This window comes from Mycteria americana, chromosome 9 (genome assembly GCF_035582795.1).
Source record: "Mycteria americana isolate JAX WOST 10 ecotype Jacksonville Zoo and Gardens chromosome 9, USCA_MyAme_1.0, whole genome shotgun sequence".
In the NCBI taxonomy this organism is placed as follows: Eukaryota; Metazoa; Chordata; class Aves; order Ciconiiformes; family Ciconiidae; genus Mycteria; species Mycteria americana.
Genome location: NC_134373.1, coordinates 1,834,586 through 1,858,265, shown reverse-complemented (window position 1 = coordinate 1,858,265; position 23,680 = coordinate 1,834,586). Strand labels below are relative to the sequence as shown.

Sequence of the window (23,680 nt, the reverse complement as noted above, 5' to 3'; positions counted from 1 at the left end):
GCCCTACTGTTGCAAGCCTGGATGTTAAAATCCAGGCAAAAATAAAATAAACACTAAAAAAGTCCCTGGGTGGGAGCGGAAAACAACAGCTCTCCTCTCCTTTCGCAGCTCCGCAGGGGAGCTACGGGAGCGCTCGGCAATGCTGAGAGGCTGCCGGAGGTGGGAGGTATTTGTGCCGCTCCTTTCGCCAAGGGCAGCAAAGGGATTTTGGCTGCTGTCTTATGGCAGGGGTTTAAAAGCAGAGCTGTGGAGGGTTGGCTGGAAAAGCTCAGGCTGCGGTGCCTGGAGCCCTGGGGCGATGTGGAATCTGCGCAGCTCGGGGAGAGGAGCAACGGCTGGCCCTGCCTCAGTTTCCCCTTTTGGGAAGTGGCCCAATCTCGGCTCTGTTGCTTAGAAATGCACCGTGGCAATGGTTTCTCTTTCTCCCAGTAACGGTAGCAGGGGCTTGGGCTCTCTGCCCTCTCTGCCCTCTCTGCCCTCGGGGCAGCAGGGCTCTATATGGAACCTGATTCAGGGGTGATAAGAGGGGACGGCATCCCCAGAGTAACTCTTCCCTTGAGAAGGGTTGGGCAGGCTGTGCCGTGGTGATACTGCAGCCCCTCCGGCTCCCTCCTCTGCACCGAAGCTGCTTGTCCCACGCAGTTTGGCTCCTAATTCGCTCTGAAAATGATCTCTTTGCAGCAGGGTCTGTATTCCTGGAGCACAGACGGATAAATAGGTCGCCATCGACTTCCACCGGCCCAGCTGGCTGGCTTGGCAGGGAAGGATGGCCTTTTCCTTGCTCCCTCCTGTTAGCGATATCGTAGTGTCCTCTGCTGGGCACAGCTGAACCTGGACACGACACGACGGCTGTCCAGTCCCAGCCCTACATGACCCCTAAGGCCCCTCTCTCCTCCTTATTTTTCTGGTAAGCCAAGGGAAAATAAAGAGTGGGACAAACTAGCTGAGGCTAAGGAGAGCAAAGGGAAAAGGAGAGGAGGAGGAGGATACTTGGTTTCTGCTGCTGTTTCTCTTCAGCTTTGTTAGAGATCTTTCCGAAATGAAAGCCATGGGATGGGCACTTTGTATCCTCCTCCCTTTCTCTTAGCTCCTTTCCTCCACCTACACAAGAGGTTTTGAGTTGAAAAAAACCAAACCAAAACAAACAAACCAACCTGAACAGCTGCAATTGGGATTTTTTTTTTTAAATTCTGTTCATCTGATCTGAAATTAAGGGGTTTTCTCTTGTCCATGCAGAGAAAGTCAGTGAATCGATTCAGAGCCTGTTTGCAGCAGGGTACTCGGACAACTTCTCCGTAAGGACATTTTAAAGCGCTCTTGGCATCAGACAGCTGCTGGAAGCCAGCCCCGTGCTCAGAGATAACTGAAACCACCGCACTTGGTAGTGTGATGGGCACTGCGAGGTCTTGCTGGGTCTCATTTCCAGAGGCACTGCGTACCATTGCACAGATGCACTGCTGTCACCCGGCTCCAGCCGGGACCGTGGGGACAGCCAGAGCTGTCACTGCAGGAACATGTGAAGCTGCATTTTAAAAGCAGTTGAGCTCTCATGCACCGTGGGGACTCCCTCTGCGTGTCCCAAGGAAGAGGTTTCCATCTGTTTACGGAGGGCAGGAGGTGGGGAGGGAAAGGCAGAGGATGAAAAGCATCAGTCAGCATCGGCCCTGGACAGGTTGCAGGTGGCATGGATGCCCACGAGAATCGGGCACTGCAATGGGGACAGGCTGAGGAGCAGAGGGACTGGCGTCTTGAACTTAACCGGCTTTCACTAAAGTACATGCTTTTTCAAACGGCAATAGAAAATAACAGCATGAGGTACTTAGCAGGACGCCTGTGCTGCCGTGACATACCAGGATACCCCAGCCTGTTTTGAGCCCTGAATATTAACTTACGTTTAAGCTCTTTTCTGATTTTTTTCTATACGTAGTAGTGGGGACTGTGGCAGCCTCAGGATGTAACCTCTCAGCAAAGACCAACTCACCAAGCAGTGAGACAGTAATGCCGAGAACTGGCTTTTGTGCATTGAGGTGGCTTTCACACTGTGGGGCATTGACTCTCTCCCTTCTCCAGCTCTCTCTCCATGATCAAACAAGCGTCCAGCCCCGTATCTCTCAAGTCAGAAAACAAAAGAGCCATTATTGTTACTATTGGGGATTTATTTATAGGGTTGGGGTTTGGGTCTTTACCTGAACATCACTTACAAAGAGTGAATCAGTTGGGTTTTTATAAACAATGCTTACAAAGGTCTCCTCACCTAACAGGTAAGCTCCAGACACAGCACTCTGCCTGATGGGGAACTTGGGTGAAACACCAGTGGCTTTACAACCACTTCCCTGCCGAAACCTTAATTGAGTTCAGGGTATTGTAAATACACACAAACCCCATTTAAGATGTGCGTCTAGCTTGGCTTATGTGACACATATTGTCAGTGTATAACATTTGCCTCTTCTATAACAACAGCTATACAAAGATTTCAAAGTGCTTGATAAACCTGACAGTCTTACACTAGAGTAAATGGTTCTCCTAAAGCCCTTCAAGCAAAGTCTTATGAAATCTCCCTATATATCTCCATTGCATATAGAGGTAAAAAAAAAAATGTCACCGTGAGTCCTCTGTACACCAAGATGTGGAAGCCAGGAGCCTTGGACTTCACACTAATATCTTCCCAAGTGACTGAAGCACTCCTATACAAATAATTTTTAACAATCGATTCTTAATTAAAGGCAAAAATTATATCAGTGAAACAACCCCTCCCATGGTGCTAGTTTAAAGGAATGCTATTATTTCTTGACTGAAAGTCAGCAATTATTTTAGTGAAATTTGAGATGTTCTCAGATCCTTCTGGTCTGGAGCAGAGGCCTTATCTTCTACCACTGGTTTCATCTGCTAGTGGGACTTTGATTTGGTTGGCTTTCTTGTTCTTCCCTTCTTACAGCAGCACCTGCGACAGCAGAACAGGCAGCACTTCAAAGAAATGAAGAGTGAGAGGAGCACCACGGCGAGGAGGAAGGCGATGACGTCCAGGGAGTGGTACTGGATCCAGTTTAAGTCGTGAGCAGCAGGTCGCAGGTGTGGGGCCCCTTTGTGTCTCATTACAAACTCCACCCAGTGCACGGCCAGGTCCAGGGGGTGGATGGGTCTGTCGAGGTGAAGGTCAGAGAGATGCTTGATGTTCTCTTTGTACCTGCCAAGAAAAGACATTTGGTGTTTTCAATGACTTGTGCTGCTGAGACTCAGTCCCCAGAAAACAAACATGCAGTGTCAGTTGTCTGATGGTCCACTGGGAGCTCCTCTGGTGGTGTTTCCCCAACACCACCACCCCATGAAAAGGATAATGGCAAAGTTATGGGCCCAGAAAAGTGCTGTTTTCAATGACAAAAAAAGAGGGAAAGGTATTAGAAAAGAAGAAAAAGGAAAAGTTTAGTTTGAGCTGTCAGCAAAATCCCTGGGGTGAAGGTATCTGGCTGAAATGGGAGACTGGGTGTAGAAAAGCCATCCAGCTGAAGATCAAGGTGCATTATTATTATTATTATTATTATTATTATTATTATTACTGTTGTTATTATTAAAATTGCTATGAGAACAGTGTTAGGAATTGTTATGAGAATTGTTATGAGAACAGGTTAGGAAACAATGGCAATAAGGTGCCATTTTTCAGAAACATGATGGGGAAGAGGATGCCAAGAACTGAGAGGCCCTAGTGACAACAGAGAATGGGAGCGGGGAAGAGAAGGGTCTGTCGTAAAGCTCCCCTTCCCTGTGATGCCTTAAAACACCTTGGGCATGTTGACTGCAATACTATGATGTCCAGCGTGGTTCCCTGTACCGCCTCAGTGTATCCGCGCATATTCCTCCTGCTCTGTGCTGGAATTGGCCAGCATTGGTGAGCCAGGCAGCAGCTGACTGTGCTCATACAGCTCCTTATGAGCACTAGGTGGGGGGTAAATGACTCCGAAAACTGGTCTGTAAAATAAATGAGTGATAATAGCTAAGTTTAGTAAACCCTGCCAGCTGGGAGGCAATGGTTCCTGATGCAGTACAGCCTCTAGACTATACCGAGGCACTGCCACTTGTCTCCTTCCTCCTGCTGCTGTGCAGACAGCATCTCTGGGCAACCCTCATGCAAAGAAAATCAGCCAGGCAGCTGAGCCTTTCAACCTTTTCAGGCTCCCCACTGACTCATGTTGCCACTGACTTGGGGATCAAAAGCAGTTTGCCACATCTCCCTTCACCGATTGCCTTTTCTACCACATCGTGTCAAAGCCCTCAACATCACTGCCTGGTAAATTTGGCTTTAAGCAGGTGACACATCTTTTAGCAACTTGATTTCTTCTATTGCACTTATACCCCGTCTTCTCTGATACCTGCATCCTCTCGTATCAGCCAGTTCTTGTCACCTAATGATTATAATCCCAGGCAGTGAGAAGGACAGCACTGTTACAGGGGCGAGATGAGGTTAGCCCAGGGCAAGCATCAGCTTCTCAATGATGTAACTTTGATATAAGAAGGCATATAAGAACAGATTAGTATTCTGTTAAGCTGGAAGCTAGAGTACTGGCGTTACACAACAGTAGAAGGAGAAAGTCTGTGCTTCTATTACTGACTTTTTATCATTAATAACTGCTTTCAGGGCAGTGGATATGTCCTTCGAAGTCATTTCAAGTATATTCAGTGTCAGTCCTGCTCCCCGTGACTCTACTCGCTTGGCGTTGTCCATCTGGTCTCCAAATAGAGGCATTAGTACCATTGGCACCGCATTGCATATGCCCTCGTAAACACCGTGTGAGCCTCCATGGGTAATAAAGGCACGAGTCTTAGGGTGAGCTGTGGAGGAAAGAAAGACTTGCTTAGCTATTTGATTTGTAAAGTCACAGTAACACATCCCTGGGGAAAAACTTGCAGGAAAATGGCACTGGTAGGTATAAATCAAGAACTCTGGGCTGTCGTGTGCATCATTAGTTATGGACAGACTTAGGGCTGCAGAGAACAGGACATTGATTGACAGGGGATTGAATGAACCTTGGGTTGTAGACCTCTGTCTTGGTTTGGGTAATCTCTGGAAAGTCTTGGGTAATCCTCCAAAGCTTCTCAGATTTTAGGATGAAATCAGAGCCAAGTGAGGTTAAAGAGGATGTTACCATTGCTTGCTTTTTTACCATGTCTTCTATTTGCTGGTTTTGCAGATCTCCCACAGCCAAGCGCTGTTGTCTAACTAACAAATGCATTCCTGGCAACAGCATGTATAATTTTACCACTTGAAAAGCTTGACAACCTGCCTGGAAATGCTCATTCAGGACCTTAAATTTTCTTTTCAGTCCAGTAGACAAAAAACATGACAAAACCCCATGGCTGGGTGTTGAGACTGGCTAGTCAGAGATAGAGCCCCCACTTTTGACAGTAAGGGTAGTCAAGTGTTGGAACACCTTTCCAAACAGTGTTGTTTTATAATTCGGCAATTTTGAAGTTGCAATCAGGCAAGTTTCTAAAAGATGAGCTCTGGTTCAAACAGCAAAGGCTGTAAGAAAGTCCTGTGACCCACAGTGATACAGGGAGTCAGCGCAGATGATGCTTAAGGGGGCCTTACAACAGCATTATCAGATTAAAAGAAACACGCTGGTATCACTCAAGGTATCTCAGACCTACCTAGAAGATCATTCTGTGGCAGCCATTTGACAAGCTTTACGTTCTTTGGCAGGTTGGGGGGCACCTCTCCTGTGTATCGCCACAAAACCTTTCAAGAGAAGTAAACACAATGTCAGTTCTCAGCAGCCAGCCTCTTGCTGCTCCTCAGTGGGTTTGAAAAGCACAACTGAAAACATCCATGGTGCACAAAACCTGTTTCGTCATGCAGAGCAGCTGGGGTGATAGTTTCTTCTGGCATCAGGGAGCAGGAGAAAGGAGGTAATCTTATACTGTATTTGAAAACAGTCTTGAACTGCTGTGCTGGAAGGGCAAGAGGGAAACCATACCGTTTGAGGGACTGATCCCAAGGCATCTGCGATTTCTGTGGCTTTCTTCATAGGAATCTCAGAGACCATGGAGCCCAGCGAGAAGACAACAATGCCATGTTCTCCAGAGGCATTCACAATAGCTTCAAATTCCTGCCAACACAAAGCACTTCCTTAGTCAAATTCCCTTCCACATCATATGCTGTAATTTCTGTCACGTTCCCACAAAACTATCTGGAAAGGCAATAAAATGAACAGTCAACACAACAAAGTTATGATCAGGAAAATTAGTTATCTATATGAAAATGAGTCCCAGGGGGAAAAAGTGGGCACAGGTGTATGAACAAAGTTATGGAGGCGTGTGAATGTTTGCAGAATTGAAGCCCGAACCGAGATTCAGTATGGACACGAGAAAAAATTTACTTTAAAACAGTCATGTAGCAAAGCCTGCCTGCTCAAAGACATTGGTTTCTGTGCAGTAAAAAAAATGCTGTACCAATTAAGGAGATCAATTCATCATCATACTTTTGCTGGCAACCAATCCCCAGGTGAATACATTGTGGTTTGTTTTCACATTTATTGCAAGTCAGATGCACTGGCAGTAGAGTTGATGCTCTTCTTTTCAAACCATGCAGCTACAAGAGAGAATTAAGATTTTGAAAAGTGTTCTGACAGCAGATAGCTCTAATATCTGGATTTATTGGGTCTGCTTTGAGTATGATAATATTGAACCACTGCCAATCTTTTTATCTGTTTTATTTGTTTGATTTAAATAAAGGAAGGACTAGGAGATCTGTCACTGGAATCCAAGAACAAAAGGATTCTGATGAAGCATAAAAACACCTGAAGGCTGGAGCAAAAAATCCTGTGCCATAGAAAAATATTGGTAACGCCAGGGAAGGAAAGACAAAACTGGAGGGAACTGCTGTGGGCATCAGAGTTAAATGAGTGGAATAAAATTAACTAAATGTTCCCGTAAGTCTGGCAATTGAAACGTTATCTCTAGGGTCTGAGGTGATAACCAAGACTGACCCTCTTAGTTTACGCTCTGTTACATATTTTTGTGGCTGACCAGAGTGCCGTGGCCCTTCGCTTGGACTGGATCCCAAACAGAAGGTGCCGTCGAAGGTTTGCTGATAGCTGCACCCTGAACAGCGGACCTGATGCTCTCCTGGGGTCAAACAAGGTGAAATGTAACTCTCATTTCAGGGCTTGGTTCTGTCTTACCAGATTTCTCTGAAGACACGCTCTCCATTAAGGGATCATAGATGTCTGGTTGGGAACTCAGGGCTCGGTTCTGTATAAACTCACAGACATCTGGGAACTGCAAAATCCTCCCCAGAATACAAACGTGCTTTTGGTACAAAATTCTTTGGCAGTTCCTGATGCAGTGGAACAGATACAGCTATTTCAGGGTGTATTTAGCCCTGTTTGTTTTCTGTGGGACTACTCATATCAGTTTTACTCTGTTCTTTAAATGTTTTTGTGTGCCAAGGTCTGACTTTCTGCTCAGGAATGCCACTACCATTATGAAAGTTTTTGCAGCCCTGCTTTGGGAATAGGTGGGTTATTTTACTAAAGTCTTTTTAACCAGCAGCTGCTTGTATCGGTGGGTGCTACACACGACCTTTATGAAATACCTGCAGTGGACACTCACTGAAATATAAGAGAAAGCACTAAGAATTAGGAGGATTTCTTAGTGGAAAGTGGCAGATATCCCATATTTAGGAAGTTTGGCATAGTTCAAGCAAAATACAGTTGCAGTCCAGATCTGGGACAGAGTATTTTATACAAAAGGAGATCGCTTGCTGCTTCACTGGGTGGTGGGGATTTCATTCAGGTCTGCCACTGTCTGAAATTCCTGCAGAAATAGTCCTCTGTTCAAGGGCAGAGGACTAGGATGATTTGGCCTGCTGCATTACGCTAGCTAGCACCAAGTCTTGTAAACAGGTATACAAAACAAAATTACTGGAAATAGGCAGCCAGAAAACACTGGGGCGGGGGGACAGGGACTGGAAAAGCCCAGCTTTGTATGCATGCTTGTCTGGGAAACCGGAGGTCTCCCACAAAGTAACATACTCCTCAGTGCACGAGGGATGCAGAGGTGCCAAGTGCTTTCCTAGCCACTTCCACCTCGCTCTTTTGCCTGTTACTATTTGTTACTGCCAGGAATTCCATCTCGTGGTGACAGCAAACAGTGCAGCCATAGCTAAACTAGAGGAAAAAAGGTAACTAACCTGTGATAATGCTTTTTCCTGAGTGCAGCTTATGCCTCCGATCAAGACCATATTAGGCATTAGGGGCCTGGGGTACTCAAACACAAAATCATATTTCATGAGCCAAATAGACGCGTGGCTGAACAGCTCAAGCACTGTTGCCTCTTGTCGGAGGAATTCTTTGATCAAACGATCATATGGTGAATAAAGAAAGCTGCAAGCCAGGGAACTGCTCAGGCTAGCTATGAGATTGCCCACGCGCTGGAGGAACGCCATGCGGTCCGTGTAGTGAGTGAAGAACCTAGGAACGTAAGAAGGAGGATTTGGACAGAGGGTAGCATGGAAATCTAGGCTGCACGGCAGTCCCCGTACGAGGTACACAGAAGGTAGGGAGAGATGTTCGGCCACTATCTGTCCACATGGAAAAAAAGGATCCATAAAGACAGCATCAAATTTGCTTTCTTCGAGGTATTCGATCAGCTCTTTGTTAGACAGAAGACGTTTGCAGGAATCAAAGAACATGGTTGTAATATTTGCCATTTTTGAGAATTTTTCCAAGAAGGGTTGACGTGTGAAACTCCTATAGCCCAGCTTTTTAAATTCTGCCTCCACATACTCCTTGGTGTAAGGCACAGAGTATGTTTTCATGATATAATGCACCGACGAATCTATCCGCAAATTTATCTCTGGCGCAACCACCACGATTTCATGTCCCCTCTGTCTGAGCTGCTCCACAACCGGGCGCATGCTGAGCCAGTGGCTGCCATCGATAGGTACAACCAAAAGCTTTCCACCTTCAGAAAAGGTCCACAGGAGCAGGAAAAACACAACCCAGGAGGCAAGACAATTAAATCCTGGATTTGAAGAAGCCATTTTCCTTGTGCTGTCAGCAAAGTTTTAAACGGCCGCAAAACTATTGCAGGGGATGAGGAGTGAATCATGGGGTACTTTGCACTTTAATCTTAGCTAAGGTAAGTGTTTAATTTTTAACGGACTGTATGTTGGTGGGCAGAAATGAGGGTAATGTTTAACTGTTGGTAAAGATTGGGTTTATAACCTGTACACACGGTGAAGGCTTTAAGAAACTGGGCACTGCAAGGTAAAGTTGAACACTTGAATTAACATTAGAGGATTCAAATGCTCGAGGGAGAATTGTCAAGCAATTGGCCATGCGTCGCACTGAAAGGCTGAACAGAGTTATGAATGGGAGGTGGTAACACCTGACCAAGCAATCACTATCTTATTAACATCCAGTTAACGATGAACTCCCTGTCTTGAGTCTGCTCAGCTGATTGGACACAAAACTCGGAACAAAAGTCTGACCTTTGGATTACCTTGAGCTCTCAGAGTCTAAACAAGAAGCAATGATTGACAGAGATTTGATACACAGTGGGTTGATAAGGTTTATCTTCAGATTTGTTTCTATATTGTACCAGTTATCAAAGTGAAAGCCCTGAGTCTACAGTAGTAAACATGATGCAAGCTTAGCAATAACTTCTGCTGTTGCAACACCACTGCGGTCCGAAAAACAGAATAAACAACTGACATCTGCGCTGTTTGCACAGCCCACCAGGGAGATTTAAACAAGCTAGGGAGGGAGGGTAGATAGTTACAATCCTGAAGGCTTCTTTTTTCTAATCATCCTCTTATACGCTATCTTACATTGCTTCTTGCACAAATTCAGAGGCGGAATTGCTCCCTCTACCATCTTTGATTGCATACCCCTGGCTTTGGGATATTCATCCGCATTATCAATCTCTATGGCACGCTGTAAGTGCCTGGGTATATACACAGAGATAGTTCCACATTTCCATTTTTTGTCCAGTCGGGTCTCCTGCAATTAATGAGTATTCCACACCTGTTAGGGATATTAAATCGTATGACCTAGAATTATTTTGTCATTTATCTAGATATAGCATACATGCCACGATTGTCTAATATTATGGTGTTATGCTTACAACAAGCTAAGCTATATCTAGGCAGCTACATAGCTTAGATAACTTCACCTAAGCTCTCCTGGAGAGAAACCCTTCAGCTGTTTGCAGTGCAAGCCTGGTGATCATCTATCGAAGCCTGAGATTCCAACTTCCAAATCATGCCATCCTGGTATTCAATCACATACTGGCTCAAGCACAAATATGACTATAGGAAGCACTTAAAAAAGAAAATCTTAAATAATCACTAATACATGCTATAATACCCTCAACATAAACAATGACAAACCTTTGATAATGGCTTCTCCTGCTCACAGTTGATGCCTCCAATATAGACCATATTTGGCATTATTGGGCATGGAAGGGCATGGATTATTGGGCATTGGACAAAAACAAAGTCGTATCTCATCAGCCAAATGGATGCTTTGCTAAAACAGTTCCAGTACTGTTACTTCTCTGTGAAGAAACTCAGAAGCTAAATTCTCATATTTTAAATAAAACAGATAGCAAAACAAATGCCTGAAAACCCAACTAGGAGGTTCTTCACATGCTCCGTAAATGTCATGTGATCAGAACTGGATGTGAGAGTCCTCGGCATGTAAGAAAAAGGACTGGGATGCTGGGTGGCTTTGTAGTATAAGGTACATGGAAGACCACGCATGAAGTACACTGAAGGGAGAGAGAGATATTCAGCAACAACTGGTCCACAGGGCAACACAGGATCCATCATAACGGCATCAGATTTGCTGTCACAGAGGTACTTCATTAGTTCATCATATAAGAGATGCCGACAAGTAGAAGAGAACATGTTGATCAGTTCTGATATATTGCTGAGTAAAAACGTAAATTTTTCTAGAAAGGGAGGGTTATCAAAACTTTTTTCACCAATGGAGTGGTAGTATCTATCACCAATCTCCTGTGTGTAAGGCATGGAGTATGTTTTGATGGTGAAAGATTGTGAGTTTTTCATGAGCAAAGTAGCGTCAGGAGTCACTGCAACAATTTCGTGCCCCCTCTCCCAGAGTTTCTCCAGAACCACACACATGCTCAGCCAGTGACTTCCAGCCTGAGGCACGACCAAGAGCTTCCTGCCTTCTGCCAAACTCCAGAAAGAAAGAAAAAGAACAAGCCCAGCAAAAGAAAAAGAACGAGCCCAGTACTGCTTCCCAACTTTCATGGCCACTGAGCTTTTCCAGAGAGCTTATAATACCAGAAGTGTGTTGCACTGTTGACATGAAAGATCTAAACCTCCAACTTTCTCTCTTACACCTTTGCTCAGAAAGGTGCCTGGAGTTCACACACGATGTTCTACACGGTAGGCAGGAGCCGGCATGCCAAGCAGTGGTGTCACCAAAGTTTGGGTAACATATTAACCAAGCACCTTTTTATATAAGCAATGATGCAGCAGAATATGCAGTTCTTGCTCAAGAGGGGCCGTAAGAGTTTGTAGGTGAGTGGCTTGAGGCCAAAAGTCTTTTTGAAAGCAATGATGCAGCAGAATATGCGGTCCTTGGTCAAGAGGGGCCATAAGAGTTCATAGGTGAGAGGCTACAGCTTAAACATTTTTGAAAGTTCTTAATAATAACTACTTTTCAAAAGAAGTTAATAAAGCTTGGCTGGGGTATGCGCCAATGGGAAGTCCACACTTGTGTCCTGTGCTTACCAGAAGAAGGGGAGAACAGAGTTTCTGAGCTGCTTCTGCATGTGCTATGATAAGATTTTTAAGGCAAAAAAAGAAAACCAAAACCATGTTGGAAGTCCTGTTCTCTATAACACTCAACCACAGCCTACAGCTACTCGATGGGCAGTAACAATGATGACAGAGCCAAACATTTCTGGGTAGCAGTAAATAGTATAATCAGGGCCACAAATGGCAGTTTGAGAGATTCGGACTGAACATTTGGAAAAAGCTTTTTACCTCTGAGGTTTTGAAAGTTTGCCTGTATAACCGCATGGCTGATGTGATCTGATGTGGAAGACGGTCCCACTCCAAGGACTTGTTCAGATATCCAAATCAGGTTGATTCAAATGGGATTTAAGTGCCTAATTATTCTTGAGAACCTGGGTTGAAGCTGCAGCAAATGATGCAATGCAATGGAAACCCAACGGGTAGACAGGTGAATGAAATAGGCGCCTATAAACAAAGCAATGATGTCCTTAGATAGAGAGAACATGCAAAGGCACATGAAAACTTTCAAGATAAACCTAGAAAAGCAGATATCTGTAGTTTGTGCTTAAAAGAAGTACCTGACAAAGCAAATCTCATCTGCCATTAAGGCATATTTCATGGAAAGGGAAAAGGTGGATGCCAAAAGTTTGCAAGTTTACAAAAGCAAAATAAGATACAGGAATGGTAGGCTGAACAAGAGCAATTGCTGGGTGGAGAAGAGAGACTGTTTTAGATCCCCAACCAAGCACACCTGATCGGAGAGAGCTCTGAACGGTTTCTTCACGCTGTGCAGCAGCCTGGAAGAGTTGTCTTGGCGCAGATAGGAGTGATGGGATATCTGGCTCATGAAATGGCTACCTTTGCCAAAGGTACCTAGGTGTGATAAGCACATTCCAAGGCTAATACTGTGTCCTTAAAAAGTTTATTTTGATAGGAGGTTTTCCATGTGGCACGTTAAAAAAAGGGATTTTCATAAGCCAGCAAGAAGGACTGTAACATCTAAGGAAATACATTAAAGAGGAAGGAGTTTCAGACGTCAATACAGTCCCATTCTGCAGCCTGTTTAAGCAAAACTTTCTCTCAAGCTGAGAGCGAGGTGGTGTTAAAAGACCAAAAACTAAAGAAGGTGGAGAGAAGGTATTCTGACGTGCCAGAGAGTTAGCTGCAGTACCGACATGTGCATTTTCACGTTTCAGCAATAAAGAGGAAAAGATCTCACATAACAAGGCGATGCAGCATGACATATGCCCTCAGGTTGGCAGTATACACTCAGGTAGTTAACCCGGAGTTGCAGACGTACTGTTACCCTATGCTAACATATAACGGGCCCTCAAACCTCAATTTGATCCATGTAGTCTTTAAGTTCTGCTAACATTTCAGCCAAACGTATATTATCTGTGTAACACTAATATAAAATGCTATCAAACATTAAAGAGGTAAAAAAACCCAAACCAAACCCTTAAGGCTAATGGCACGTTCATAAGAGTTTAAAAGTTGTGTCACTGGATTTTGAGCAACACACAAACGCCGTTTCACGTGTATATGAGTCCAGAGACTGAAGTCCACAAGTTCAGCCCATTCCAAAGGCAAGGGTGAAAAGAGATACCTATCAGGAGAAAGTAAAGCTGAAGTACAGAGTTGAGTGCCAAGGTTGTACGCTGGAAACGGTACAGCAAATATCCCCAGTTAGGGGAATCCATGATTACCTCTTTTGTAAGTCTACAAATCCTGGCAGTCAGAATGTACCTCTTATTAACGACCCAAATCCTTTTTAAATTCATAGGTTTTTGTCTACAAAAACAATCTGCTGGTGTCGTGAGGCGAGGGGGGGAGTTGTGCATGGTGTGAAAAAGTACTCCCTTTTGTTTGCTTTAAGCTGGCTGCCGCCTCATTTCAGTGGTAGTCATAGGTCAAGTATTGGGAGAAGGTGCACATCAGTTCCTCTTTCACCTTCGCTACACTTTTTCAGGATTTTATAGACCTCTGTCACAGATCCCCTGTCATAGTTCTTTTCATAGGTTTAGCTATACGGTTTATTCCATCTCTGCTTTTCTAGACTGAGTGCCAAGTTTGAATCCTCTTAAAAATGCTTCATTTTTACTGTGTGAGATTCAGGGTTTTTTCTGAAAAATAAGCCCTATTTCACTGTTTTGCAAAGTCAATATCTATAAAACTTACTTAACAGGAATAGTTACTTCTAAAAACAGAAGCTATGATATCACTCTGCAAACCACAAAATATATTTGAATGCACATTAAAAAAAGTCTGAAATAAATCCAACATTCATTTCATAAGACTAAAGTAGCCTAACTTATACTTTATTTTTCTGATGCCAGTTGATACTTTAAATAAGGAGCATCGCTGGCCTGGGATATGCAAAAAGAATGCCACAAGCTGGAGCAATGGGCCAACAGGAGCATCATGAAGGTAAGCAAAGTTCTGCCGCTGGGATGGGATAACTCCATACCACAGGACAGGCTGCACTCCAGCTGGACAGACAGCAGCTCTGCAGAAAGTGACCCAGGGTCCTTGTGAACAAAAAGTTGAATATGAGTCAGCAGTGTGCCCTTGCAGCCACAAAGGCAACAGCATCCTGGGCTATACAAGTAAGAGTGCAGCCAGCAGATTGAGAGAGGTGATCCTTCTCCTCTGTTCAGCACTTGGGAGACATCTGAAGACACGTACCCAGTTTTGGGCTCTCCAGTACAAGAAAGATATTGATGTGCTGGAGCAAGTCCAGCAAAAGCCAAGAAGATGGTTAGGAGCTGGGGACCATGATGTACAAAAAGGGGCTGAGAAAGATGAGCTTGCTCAGGATTCAGAAGAGAAGGCTACCAGGAGATCTCATTACTGTCTTTAACTACCTTAATGGAAGGCCATAAAGAAGACAAAGCTGTACTCTTCCGAGAGATTGACAGTGACAGGACAAGAGGCAACAGACACAAGCTGCAACATGGAAAAATTGAATTGGATGTAATAATAAATTGGATATAATAAAGTGTTTTCACTAGGAGATAGGAGATATTCAAAACTTGACAAGACATGGAATGGAACAACCCGAATTAACTAGACCTGCTTTGACAAAGAGGTTGGCTGAGAGGCCTGCAAATGACCTTCCAACCTAAGTATTTTATGAGTCTGTGACAATTCAAAACACAGAGAATCCTTCTTTAAAGAAAAAAAGACAGGAACATAGAGGAAATCAGCAATGACAAGGTGGACCGCAGGATGAGCGAAGGTCTCCTCAAATGAAAGTCTGCCTTGCACCACATCAACAGTCCTGAGCAAAGAGGCCCTGAGCAATCTGCTCTAATGTCAAAGCTGGCTTTGAGCAGAGGCATGCGACCAATGGGGAGTTTCCCAGAGCTAAATTCATTTGCAACACTTTCTCCATTTTTATATTGTGATATTTGGATGCCTTCACAGAAAGGAGTCCTGGCACCTCTTTGCAAAGCAAAAGCAGTTTGAAATCCTTTTACCCACAGGAAGAGACCTTTCTAACAAAACCTGAGTTACAACTTTTCAGAGTATGTAAAAGCCTGCAAGAATGACAAGAAAAAAAACAGAGTACGATCAACCTGAGTTAGCTTTTTGTGAGCACAGTTTAATCCACTAACCATAATCGTGTTGGGCACCAATGGTCTGGGATAGTATAAAACAAAGTCTAGCTTCATGGCCAAATGGAAGCCTGGCGTAAGAGATCCAGCACAGTCACATCCCGCTGGAGGAACCCAGAAGCCAGTTTTGCATATGGTTGAAAGACAAAATCACAGGGAAAATAACTTGGGATGTCAAAGATTAGATTCTTCACCCGCTGGAGAAAGTTCATGTGGTCGGTATGCTCTGTGAGTATCCTGGGGACATAAGAAGGGGGATTGGGACATTGAGTGGCTTCAAATTCTAAACCACATGGTATTTGCTGCAAGAGAAACACAGAAGGCACTGAAAGATGCTCGGCCAGGATCTGCCCACAGGGTAGTACAGGGTCTGTAAGGACAGCATCAAACTTACTGTCCTCAAGATATCTGACAAGCTCTTTGTTGTACAGTAAGTGTTCACAGGTAGAAAGGAACATGGCAGAAGCATTTTTAACTGCTTCATATGTTTTAACAATTCTTTCCAGAAAAGATCCTTCTTCAGATACATCCTGGCTAGTTCTCCAGAAAGTGTGATCCAGCTCTTCCTGTGTGAAAGGGACTGAGTACATTTTCATAACAAAATCCTTTGTTGGCTTTATGTGTAAATTTCTCTCAGGTGCAACGACGACTATTTCATGTCCCTTCTGCCTGAGACCATCCAACACTTCCCGCATGCTGAGCCAACAACTCTCATCCACTGGTACCACCAGCAGCTTCCCACCAGCCGCCAAACTGAGCACGGACAGGAGCAGAGCCAGCACCGCCGTGACTTGCGGATGAGCACTGAGCACCAGGGCCATTTCTGCAGAAATCTGGTGAGTGCTGCCCAGAAAGAAAACCACTGGCAGCACTGAAGCGATAGCACCAGCTCCGCCGCGCTTTTAAGCAATCTGTGCTACAACGTAACTTTTGATCCTTCGAGGTATTTGCTGTGTGGTAAATGGATAATCATTCATTTGATAAAAGGCTGCATCATAAGCATTAATTCTAGCCAAGTCCACAGGCGGGTGGTATGTGGTGGACGCACCCGGTAACTCCCATGTGTTTCTAGTAGAGGAAGAGTAAAGGGTGTCCCAGGGAGGAGGCAGGGGTGGTTCTGGGTGGAACTGCACTTCTGGTAGCCTCCCTCTGGCTGAACCTTTTGCAGTGCAGGAGATGTGTCCCATCCACATCACGACTCGGCCTAGCAGAGGCTGCTCCCTCCCCCTGGGCACGACCCATCCCCTCTGTCTCTCCTTGAACACCCATCTCTAGGAGGCTTATGGCTCCATAGCAGATGTGGAAGAGCTGTTTAAGATGGTTTCTGGAGTGAGAAGACTGATGAAGATGCAAGTGTGACAAAAATGATATGTTAAGAATCAGGGAAGCACTACAAGTTCCGGCAAAGGCACAAATGAATGAGGATTTTGATGAAGTTTCCCCATGAGATGTGTGACAGCCTGAAGAGCTGGACTCAGGATAACCCCTTGAGGCTGGTGCAGAAGGTATGCTCTTTTGTTACACAATGACTGTGCCCACCCCCAGCACGAAAGCTGGTGGAGTTGGAGGACAGAGCTATTCCCTTCTCAGCCTATTAAGACTTCTTCTAGAATGGCTTTTCCTCTGAGACCTCCTAGATGGGAAAGGTCCATCAATGTCTTATTTTGGGACTGTGCTGGGTCCATCTCCTTCCTTTTCTCCCTGACTTTTAGTGGGAGACCTGTTCTTCCAGATGCAGGGCCAGCTATTTCACACCACTTCTGCCTGCACTCATCTGCAAGCACACAGAGCCACTGACTCCTATCTAGCAGCACCATCAAGCAGCTTCTGGTGTGGGGCAAGGGGCCTCAGAATCAGCCCTGCAGTGATTTGAGATTAGGGAAGAAAGTGGCACCTTCTCAACCAAACTGCTGAGGGATGCACAGATAATCTGTCAGTTCTTGTTGTCAGGAAGCTAAAAGCATTTATATTACAGTGACATAGCAATGCTGATGCTTCCACTGAAGATCGTTACTGGCCTAGGACAAGCAAAACAAGGTAACATTTCTTCAGCCAAATAGAGGAATGACTGAAAAGCTGTGCCTTGCCAAATCTGATAGAATTCATGAGATACGCTGCTAACTTGTGACTATATCCATCTGCGAATCAAGCACTCTGGTGATTGATGGCACCTTCCAAATGAATGTATTTTTTGAGTCGACCATATTCCAAACCACAGGAAAACCTTCTTAAAAGAAAAAAAATGGGCTGAGGAATGTGAGGAAGTTCTGCAGGGATTGATCCATAAGGCAGAACAGAAGATCGGTAAAGGACTTCTCAAATGAATCTTTCTCTTTCAGAAGATGTTCTCAAAAACGCCCTGAGCAACCTGCTGTAATAGCAAACTTGCCCTGTTTTTGGGCAGTTTGGCCACATGCCCTCTTGAGGGCCCTTCCGGTATGAACTATTGGGTGTCTAAGAAAACAAGAAAGCTCTTCATGTGCTGTCAACCCTTCCCCAGAGTAGACGCTATCAAATACGCCTTAACCAATGGCCTGAAATTGCACATTCAGATCTCCCTGCATCCTGAGATGCTTTGATCACTGGTGCCTGCTGGTATTCTCATGAGAAAATTGTTTTCTGGCAGAAGATCCAGCTTTTCATGTCCCTTTGGGATGAGCAGCTCCACTGCCTGACTCATGCTGGACCAGGGACTTCCATCTACTGGGTTTTGTAACAGGCTTCTCCATCCTGGGGGAACACTGGGAAAGACGGAGTCCTGGTGCAACCAGGACCCAAGGCTGAGAGAAAAAATCCTTCGCATTCATACCTCTGAAAAACAAGAATCTTCTGCCATAAAGCAACAGAAACACTGATTTTTCTGGAGGGTACTTGGCAGTGAAAGGTTACTAGTTCTAAAGAAGATGTTTGCTGTAGCTCAGACGCTCATCAGCTCAAGCTGGGCAAAATGCATTGTAAAAGTTAATCAGGATGCCACAGCTGAGACCTAGCAGGTTCTGTCAAGGCATTGTAAACCTGATAATGGAATTAAATAGCAGCACAGAACTTGCAGCTGAGATCCCAGAAACTTAGCTTTATGGCTAAGGGCAATTCACACAAAGCAGAAACACAGTATGAGAAGCAGTGTCCACAAGATCAGTGTGAGGAGGAGGAGGTGGCTCACAAAGCAAACATTGCCACGGACTCTTGCTGCCGCAGCAAGTCAAGAGAAGAATCTGCCATAGGAAATTGGTTGTTCTCCTACTGGCAGACAGTGAGACAAGGCTCACAAGCACAGAATCATCCTCTAAGTAAAGACAAATGTGAAAGAGCAAACTGGGATTTTCATAGGTGACTATAAACAGTGTTCTCATGAATATCAAAACATCTGATGCCCTTCCCACCATCTTTTCTTTCTCCTAGCTCTAGCAAAGAAGTTGAATTCATCATTTAGTGGCAGGAGGTGTTTGGGGGGAGGTTTCTGAGCAAAGTGATCAGATTCAGACCTCCACAAATTTACGTGGACTTCAGTAGAGCTATACTCATTCAAAACACCACCCCCATTTTTGTGGTGTGATACAAGATATCTTCACTGAAATGAGTACCGGCACCTCTTGGCAAAGCAAAAGCAGTTTGAAGCAGTTTACTATTACTCAGTTGAAGAGACCTTTCTAACAAAATCTGTGATAAAACTTCTCTAGTGAACACAGGAACTTAAGAGAACAAGAATTGGGCATGACCCACCTGAGTTAGCTTCTTGTGAGCACAGTTTACTCCTCCAATTACAATCATTTTGGGCATCAATGGTCTGGGATAGTGGAACACAAAGTCTAATCGCAGAAGCCAAATGGAGGCCTTGCGTAAGAGATCCGGCACAGTCACGTCCTGCTGAAGGAACTCAGAAGCCAGTTTTGTGTATGGTTGAAAAAGAAACTCACAGAGAAAATAATTTGGGATGTCAAAGATTAGATTCTTCACCCACTGGAGAAAGTTCATGCGGTCGGTATGCTCTGTGAGTATCCTGGGGACATAAGAAGGGGGATTGGGACATTGAGTGGCTTCAAATTCTAAACCACATGGTATTTGCTGCAAGAGAAACACAGAAGGCACTGAAAGATGCTCAGCCAGGTGCAATTTATCTCAGGTTCAATGACGAGTATTTCATGTCCCTTCTGCCTGAGACCGTCCAACACTTCCCGCATGCTGAGCCAACGACTCCCGTCCACTGGAACCACCAGCAGCTTCCCACCAGCAGCCAAACTGAGCACGGACAGGAGCAGAGCCAGCATTGCCATGACTTGTGGATGAGCAGTAAGCATCAGGGCCATTTCTGCGGAAATCTGGTGAGTGCCGTCCAGAAAGAAAACCGCTGGCAGCACTGAAGCGATAGCACCAGCTCCGCACTTTTAAGCAATCTGTGCTACAGCCTAACTTTTGATCCTTCAAAGTATTTGCTGTGTGGTCAATGGATAATCACTGATTTGATAAAAGGCTGGATAATGAGCAATAGAGTTCAGCAACCTACGCAGGCAGGTGGTAAATGTGGTGGATGCACCAGATAAACCCCACCTGTTTCAACTAGGAAAGCTTTGGCAGCTCTACTGCTTTTCAGCAGGTTCTGCCAAGCCACCGTAGCACCTTCACGCTCATTGAGATTGACTTTGTTCTCAGATCTCACATAGGCATCACTAAGGCAAAATCTTCTGAGGCCTGCCTGTAAACAGAGACAGTGCTTCTTAGCCTGAGAGTCCACAACCTGCAACACTCCTGCTGATTCCAGCTTTGGAAATACCCATGTGAAGGAGCAGACAAATTCATTGACAAAAAGAAGCGGTAAGGCAGCAAGGGTGCCCCAGGAGAGAAGCCTGATGTGCATTTCTCGGTAAATACCAGACCCTACTACAACCATTTGCAAAGCTGTATGGATTATACCCAACTGCAAGGCTTTGACAGCCCCTCAGACTTGCCTGCTGTTCATCCATCACTCACTAAGGGATAGGGTAGCAAGTTACTCAACGCTACATAAAATGGCTTTGAATACATATAATGATAAAATGCATCAACTGAGCATACTTTATAACTGAAAAGGTATAGCTGCTACACAGAAAATGGAAAGTGAGGAAGAAGGTGAGAGAAAAAAAATTTCTTTCACAAGTATTTGCCTAACTCACCCTAAACGGGACCTTGATTTATATCTCCAATACAAAATTCCACCCTTGTAAACACAGAAGTCTATCAGAGCAAGACTTAAAAACAGAGCATGACCCACCTGAGGTAGCTTCTTGTGAGCACAGTTTACTCCTCCAATTAAAATTATGTTGGGCATCAAAGGTCTTGGATAATCTAACACAAAATCTGACCTCATGAGCCAAATGGAAGCCTGGCGTAAGAGATCCAGCACAGTCACGTCCCGCTGGAGGAACCCAGAAGCCAGTTTTGCGTATGATTGAAAGATAAAATCACAGAGAAAATAATTTGGGATGTCAAAGATTAGATTCTTCACCCGCTGGAGAAAGTTCATGCGGTCAGTATGCTCTGTGAGTATCCTGGGGACATAAGAAGGGGGATTGGGACATTGAGTGGCTTCAAATTCTAAACCACATGGTATTCCTCGCAAAAAAAACACGGAAGGGACTGACAGATGCTCAGCCAGGATCTGCCCACAGGGTAGTACAGGGTCTGTAAGGACAGCATCAAACTTACTGTCCTCAAGGTATCTGACAAGCTCTTTGTTGTACAGTAAGTGTTCACAGCTGGAGACTGCCAAATCAGAGACTCTTTTCGTACTTTGGTACACTTTAAGAAATTTTTCCAGAAAAGATCCTTCTTCAAGTACATCTTGTAAAAATGCCTGGAAATTTTCATCCAGTTCTTCCTGTGTGAAAGGGACTGGGTACATTTTCATAACAAAATCCTTTGTTGGCTTTATGTGTAAATTTATCTCAGGTGCAACGACGACTATTTCATGTCCCCTCTGCCTGAGACCATCCAACACTTCCCGCATGCTGAGCCAAGGACTCCCATCCACCTGCACCACCAGCAGCTTCCCACCAGCTGCCAAACTGAGCACGGACAGGAGCAGAGCCAGCACCGCCGTGACTTGCGGATGAGCACTGAGCACCGGGGCCATTTCTGCAGAAATCTGGTGAGTGCTGCCCAGAAAGAAAACCACTGGCAGCACTGAAGCGATAGCACCAGCTCCGCCGCGCTTTTAAGCAATCTGTGCTACAACGTAACTTTTGATCCTTCGAGGTATTTGCTGTGTGGTAAATGGATAATCATTCATTTGATAAAAGGCTGCATCATAAGCATTAATTCTAGCCAAGTCCACAGGCGGGTGGTATGTGGTGGACGCACCCGGTAACTCCCATGTGTTTCTAGTAGAGGAAGAGTAAAGGGTGTCCCAGGGAGGAGGCAGGGGTGGTTCTGGGTGGAACTGCACTTCTGGTAGCCTCCCTCTGGCTGAACCTTTTGCAGTGCAGGAGATGTGTCCCATCCACATCACGACTCAGCCTAGCAGAGGCTGCTCCCTCCCCCTGGGCACGACCCATCCCCTCTGTCTCTCCTTGAAGACCCATCTCTAGGAGGCTTATGGCCCCACAGCAGATGTGGAAGAGCTGTTTAAGATGGTTTCTAGACTGACAAGACTGATGAAGATGGAAGCATGATGCCAGGTTTGTCAGCAGGACACATCACCCACACTAAGCGGTACGTCCAGTGTCTGAGACCTTCCTCAGGGCATAAAGGGCTTGGCTTTGTGAGCTCGGAGGACAAAGCAGAGATGTCTGAACACTCTTTGAGGGGGACTTTCCACAAAACGATTTAGGGCCTAATACTGGCTTCTTTTTTGTCACTGGCAAATCTTGCATCATGTCCAGCTGCGGTGGAGTTGCATGAATGCTCAGGTGGCAAATTACAGTGTGCATGAGGATGTCTGTGAGATGCCACAGCCACCTCCGCTACTTGGAGATGGGTGGAATTGCCACACAAGCTTGGTGGCCTCACCCCACGGCACACAAGTCCTAAATAATACGACTGAAGAGAAAGCCAGGGCACCAAAAAGAATAGTACACCTCTCCAGGCTCTCCCACAGAGCAGCAGAGGAGGCTCTCCAGTAAGAACCGCATTGCTATCTTCTACGTCCGAGGCACCCAAAGCACATGCCACATCTGAAAGGTTGGCATAATCACCAAGGCTGCACCCATCCCCTCAGTGCTAGACATGCTGTGCTGGAAGTGTCAAAGCAGACCTGCTCCATGGCTCCATTCATTAGGACTGGGGTTTTGAGCCTGGAAAGAGCTTTTAAGGTTTTGTGGGCCATCCCATGGAGCTGCTCATAAGATAAATCCGGCACTTTGTCCTACCGTCCAGAAACACTGACAATCCCATTCGCTGGTGGATACAATGTCCCATCACAGACCTTCACTAGAAGAGCCTAGAGTTTCTCTTCAGCTGAGCATACTTTATAACTGAAAAGGTATAGCTGCTACACAGAAAATGGAAACTGAGGAAGAAGGTGAGAGAAAAATAATTTCTTTCACAAGTATTTGCCTAACTCACCCTAAACGGGAACTTGATTCCTATCTCCAGTACAAAATTCCACCCTTGTAAACACAGAAGTCTATCAGAGCAAGACTTAAAAACAGAGCATGACCCACCTGAGGTAGCTTCTTGTGAGCACAGTTTACTCCTCCAATTAAAATTATGTTGGGCATCAAAGGTCTTGGATAATCTAACACAAAATCTAACCTCATGAGCCAAATGGAAGCCTGGCGTAAGAGATCCAGCACAGTCACATCCCGCTGGAGGAACCCAGAAGCCAGTTTTGCGTATGGTTGAAAGACAAAATCACAGAGAAAATAATTTGGGATGTCAAAGATTAGATTCTTCACCCGCTGGAGAAAGTTCATGCGGTCAGTATGCTCAGTGAATATCCTCGGGACATAAGAAGGGGGATTGGGACACTGAGTGGCTTCAAAATCTAAACCACATGGTATTCCTCGCAAAAAAACCACGGAAGGGACTGACAGATGCTCGGCCAGGATCAACCCACAGGGTAGTACAGGGTCTGTAAGGACAGCATCAAACTTACTGTCCTCAAGGTATCTGACAAGCTCTTTGTTGTACAGTAAGTGTTCACAGCTGGAGACTGCCAAATCAGAGACTCTTTTCGTACTTTGGTACACTTTAAGAAATCTTTCCAGAAAAGATCCTTCTTCAAGTACATCTTGTAAAAATGCCTGGAAATTTTCATCCATCTTTTCCTGTGTGAAAGGGACTGGGTACATTTTCATAACAAAATCCTTTGTTGGCTTTA

General features: G+C 45.0%; 2 protein-coding genes across 2 annotated transcripts in view; both read right to left on the bottom strand.

Moving 5' to 3' along the window:
• Nucleotides 1-2,182: 2,182 nt before the first annotated feature.
• The window catches only part of LOC142414647 (UDP-glucuronosyltransferase 1A6-like), a 40,042-nt gene continuing 18,544 nt past the window's right edge, over nucleotides 2,183-23,680 (bottom strand). Inside the window, exons 2-5 of the mRNA XM_075512103.1 lie at nucleotides 5,970-6,101; nucleotides 5,644-5,731; nucleotides 4,605-4,824; nucleotides 2,183-3,184 (exon numbers count right to left, since the gene is read on the bottom strand). Coding sequence (XP_075368218.1) covers nucleotides 2,887-3,184; nucleotides 4,605-4,824; nucleotides 5,644-5,731; nucleotides 5,970-6,101 — 738 coding nt within the window. The 3' untranslated portion in view covers nucleotides 2,183-2,886. The remainder of the gene's footprint in view (nucleotides 3,185-4,604; nucleotides 4,825-5,643; nucleotides 5,732-5,969; nucleotides 6,102-23,680) is intronic.
• LOC142414707 (UDP-glucuronosyltransferase 1A1-like) lies at nucleotides 15,280-16,205 on the bottom strand. Its single transcript, XM_075512198.1, is given in 2 exon segments — nucleotides 15,280-15,443; nucleotides 15,446-16,205. Coding segments are annotated over 2 exon segments (924 nt in total).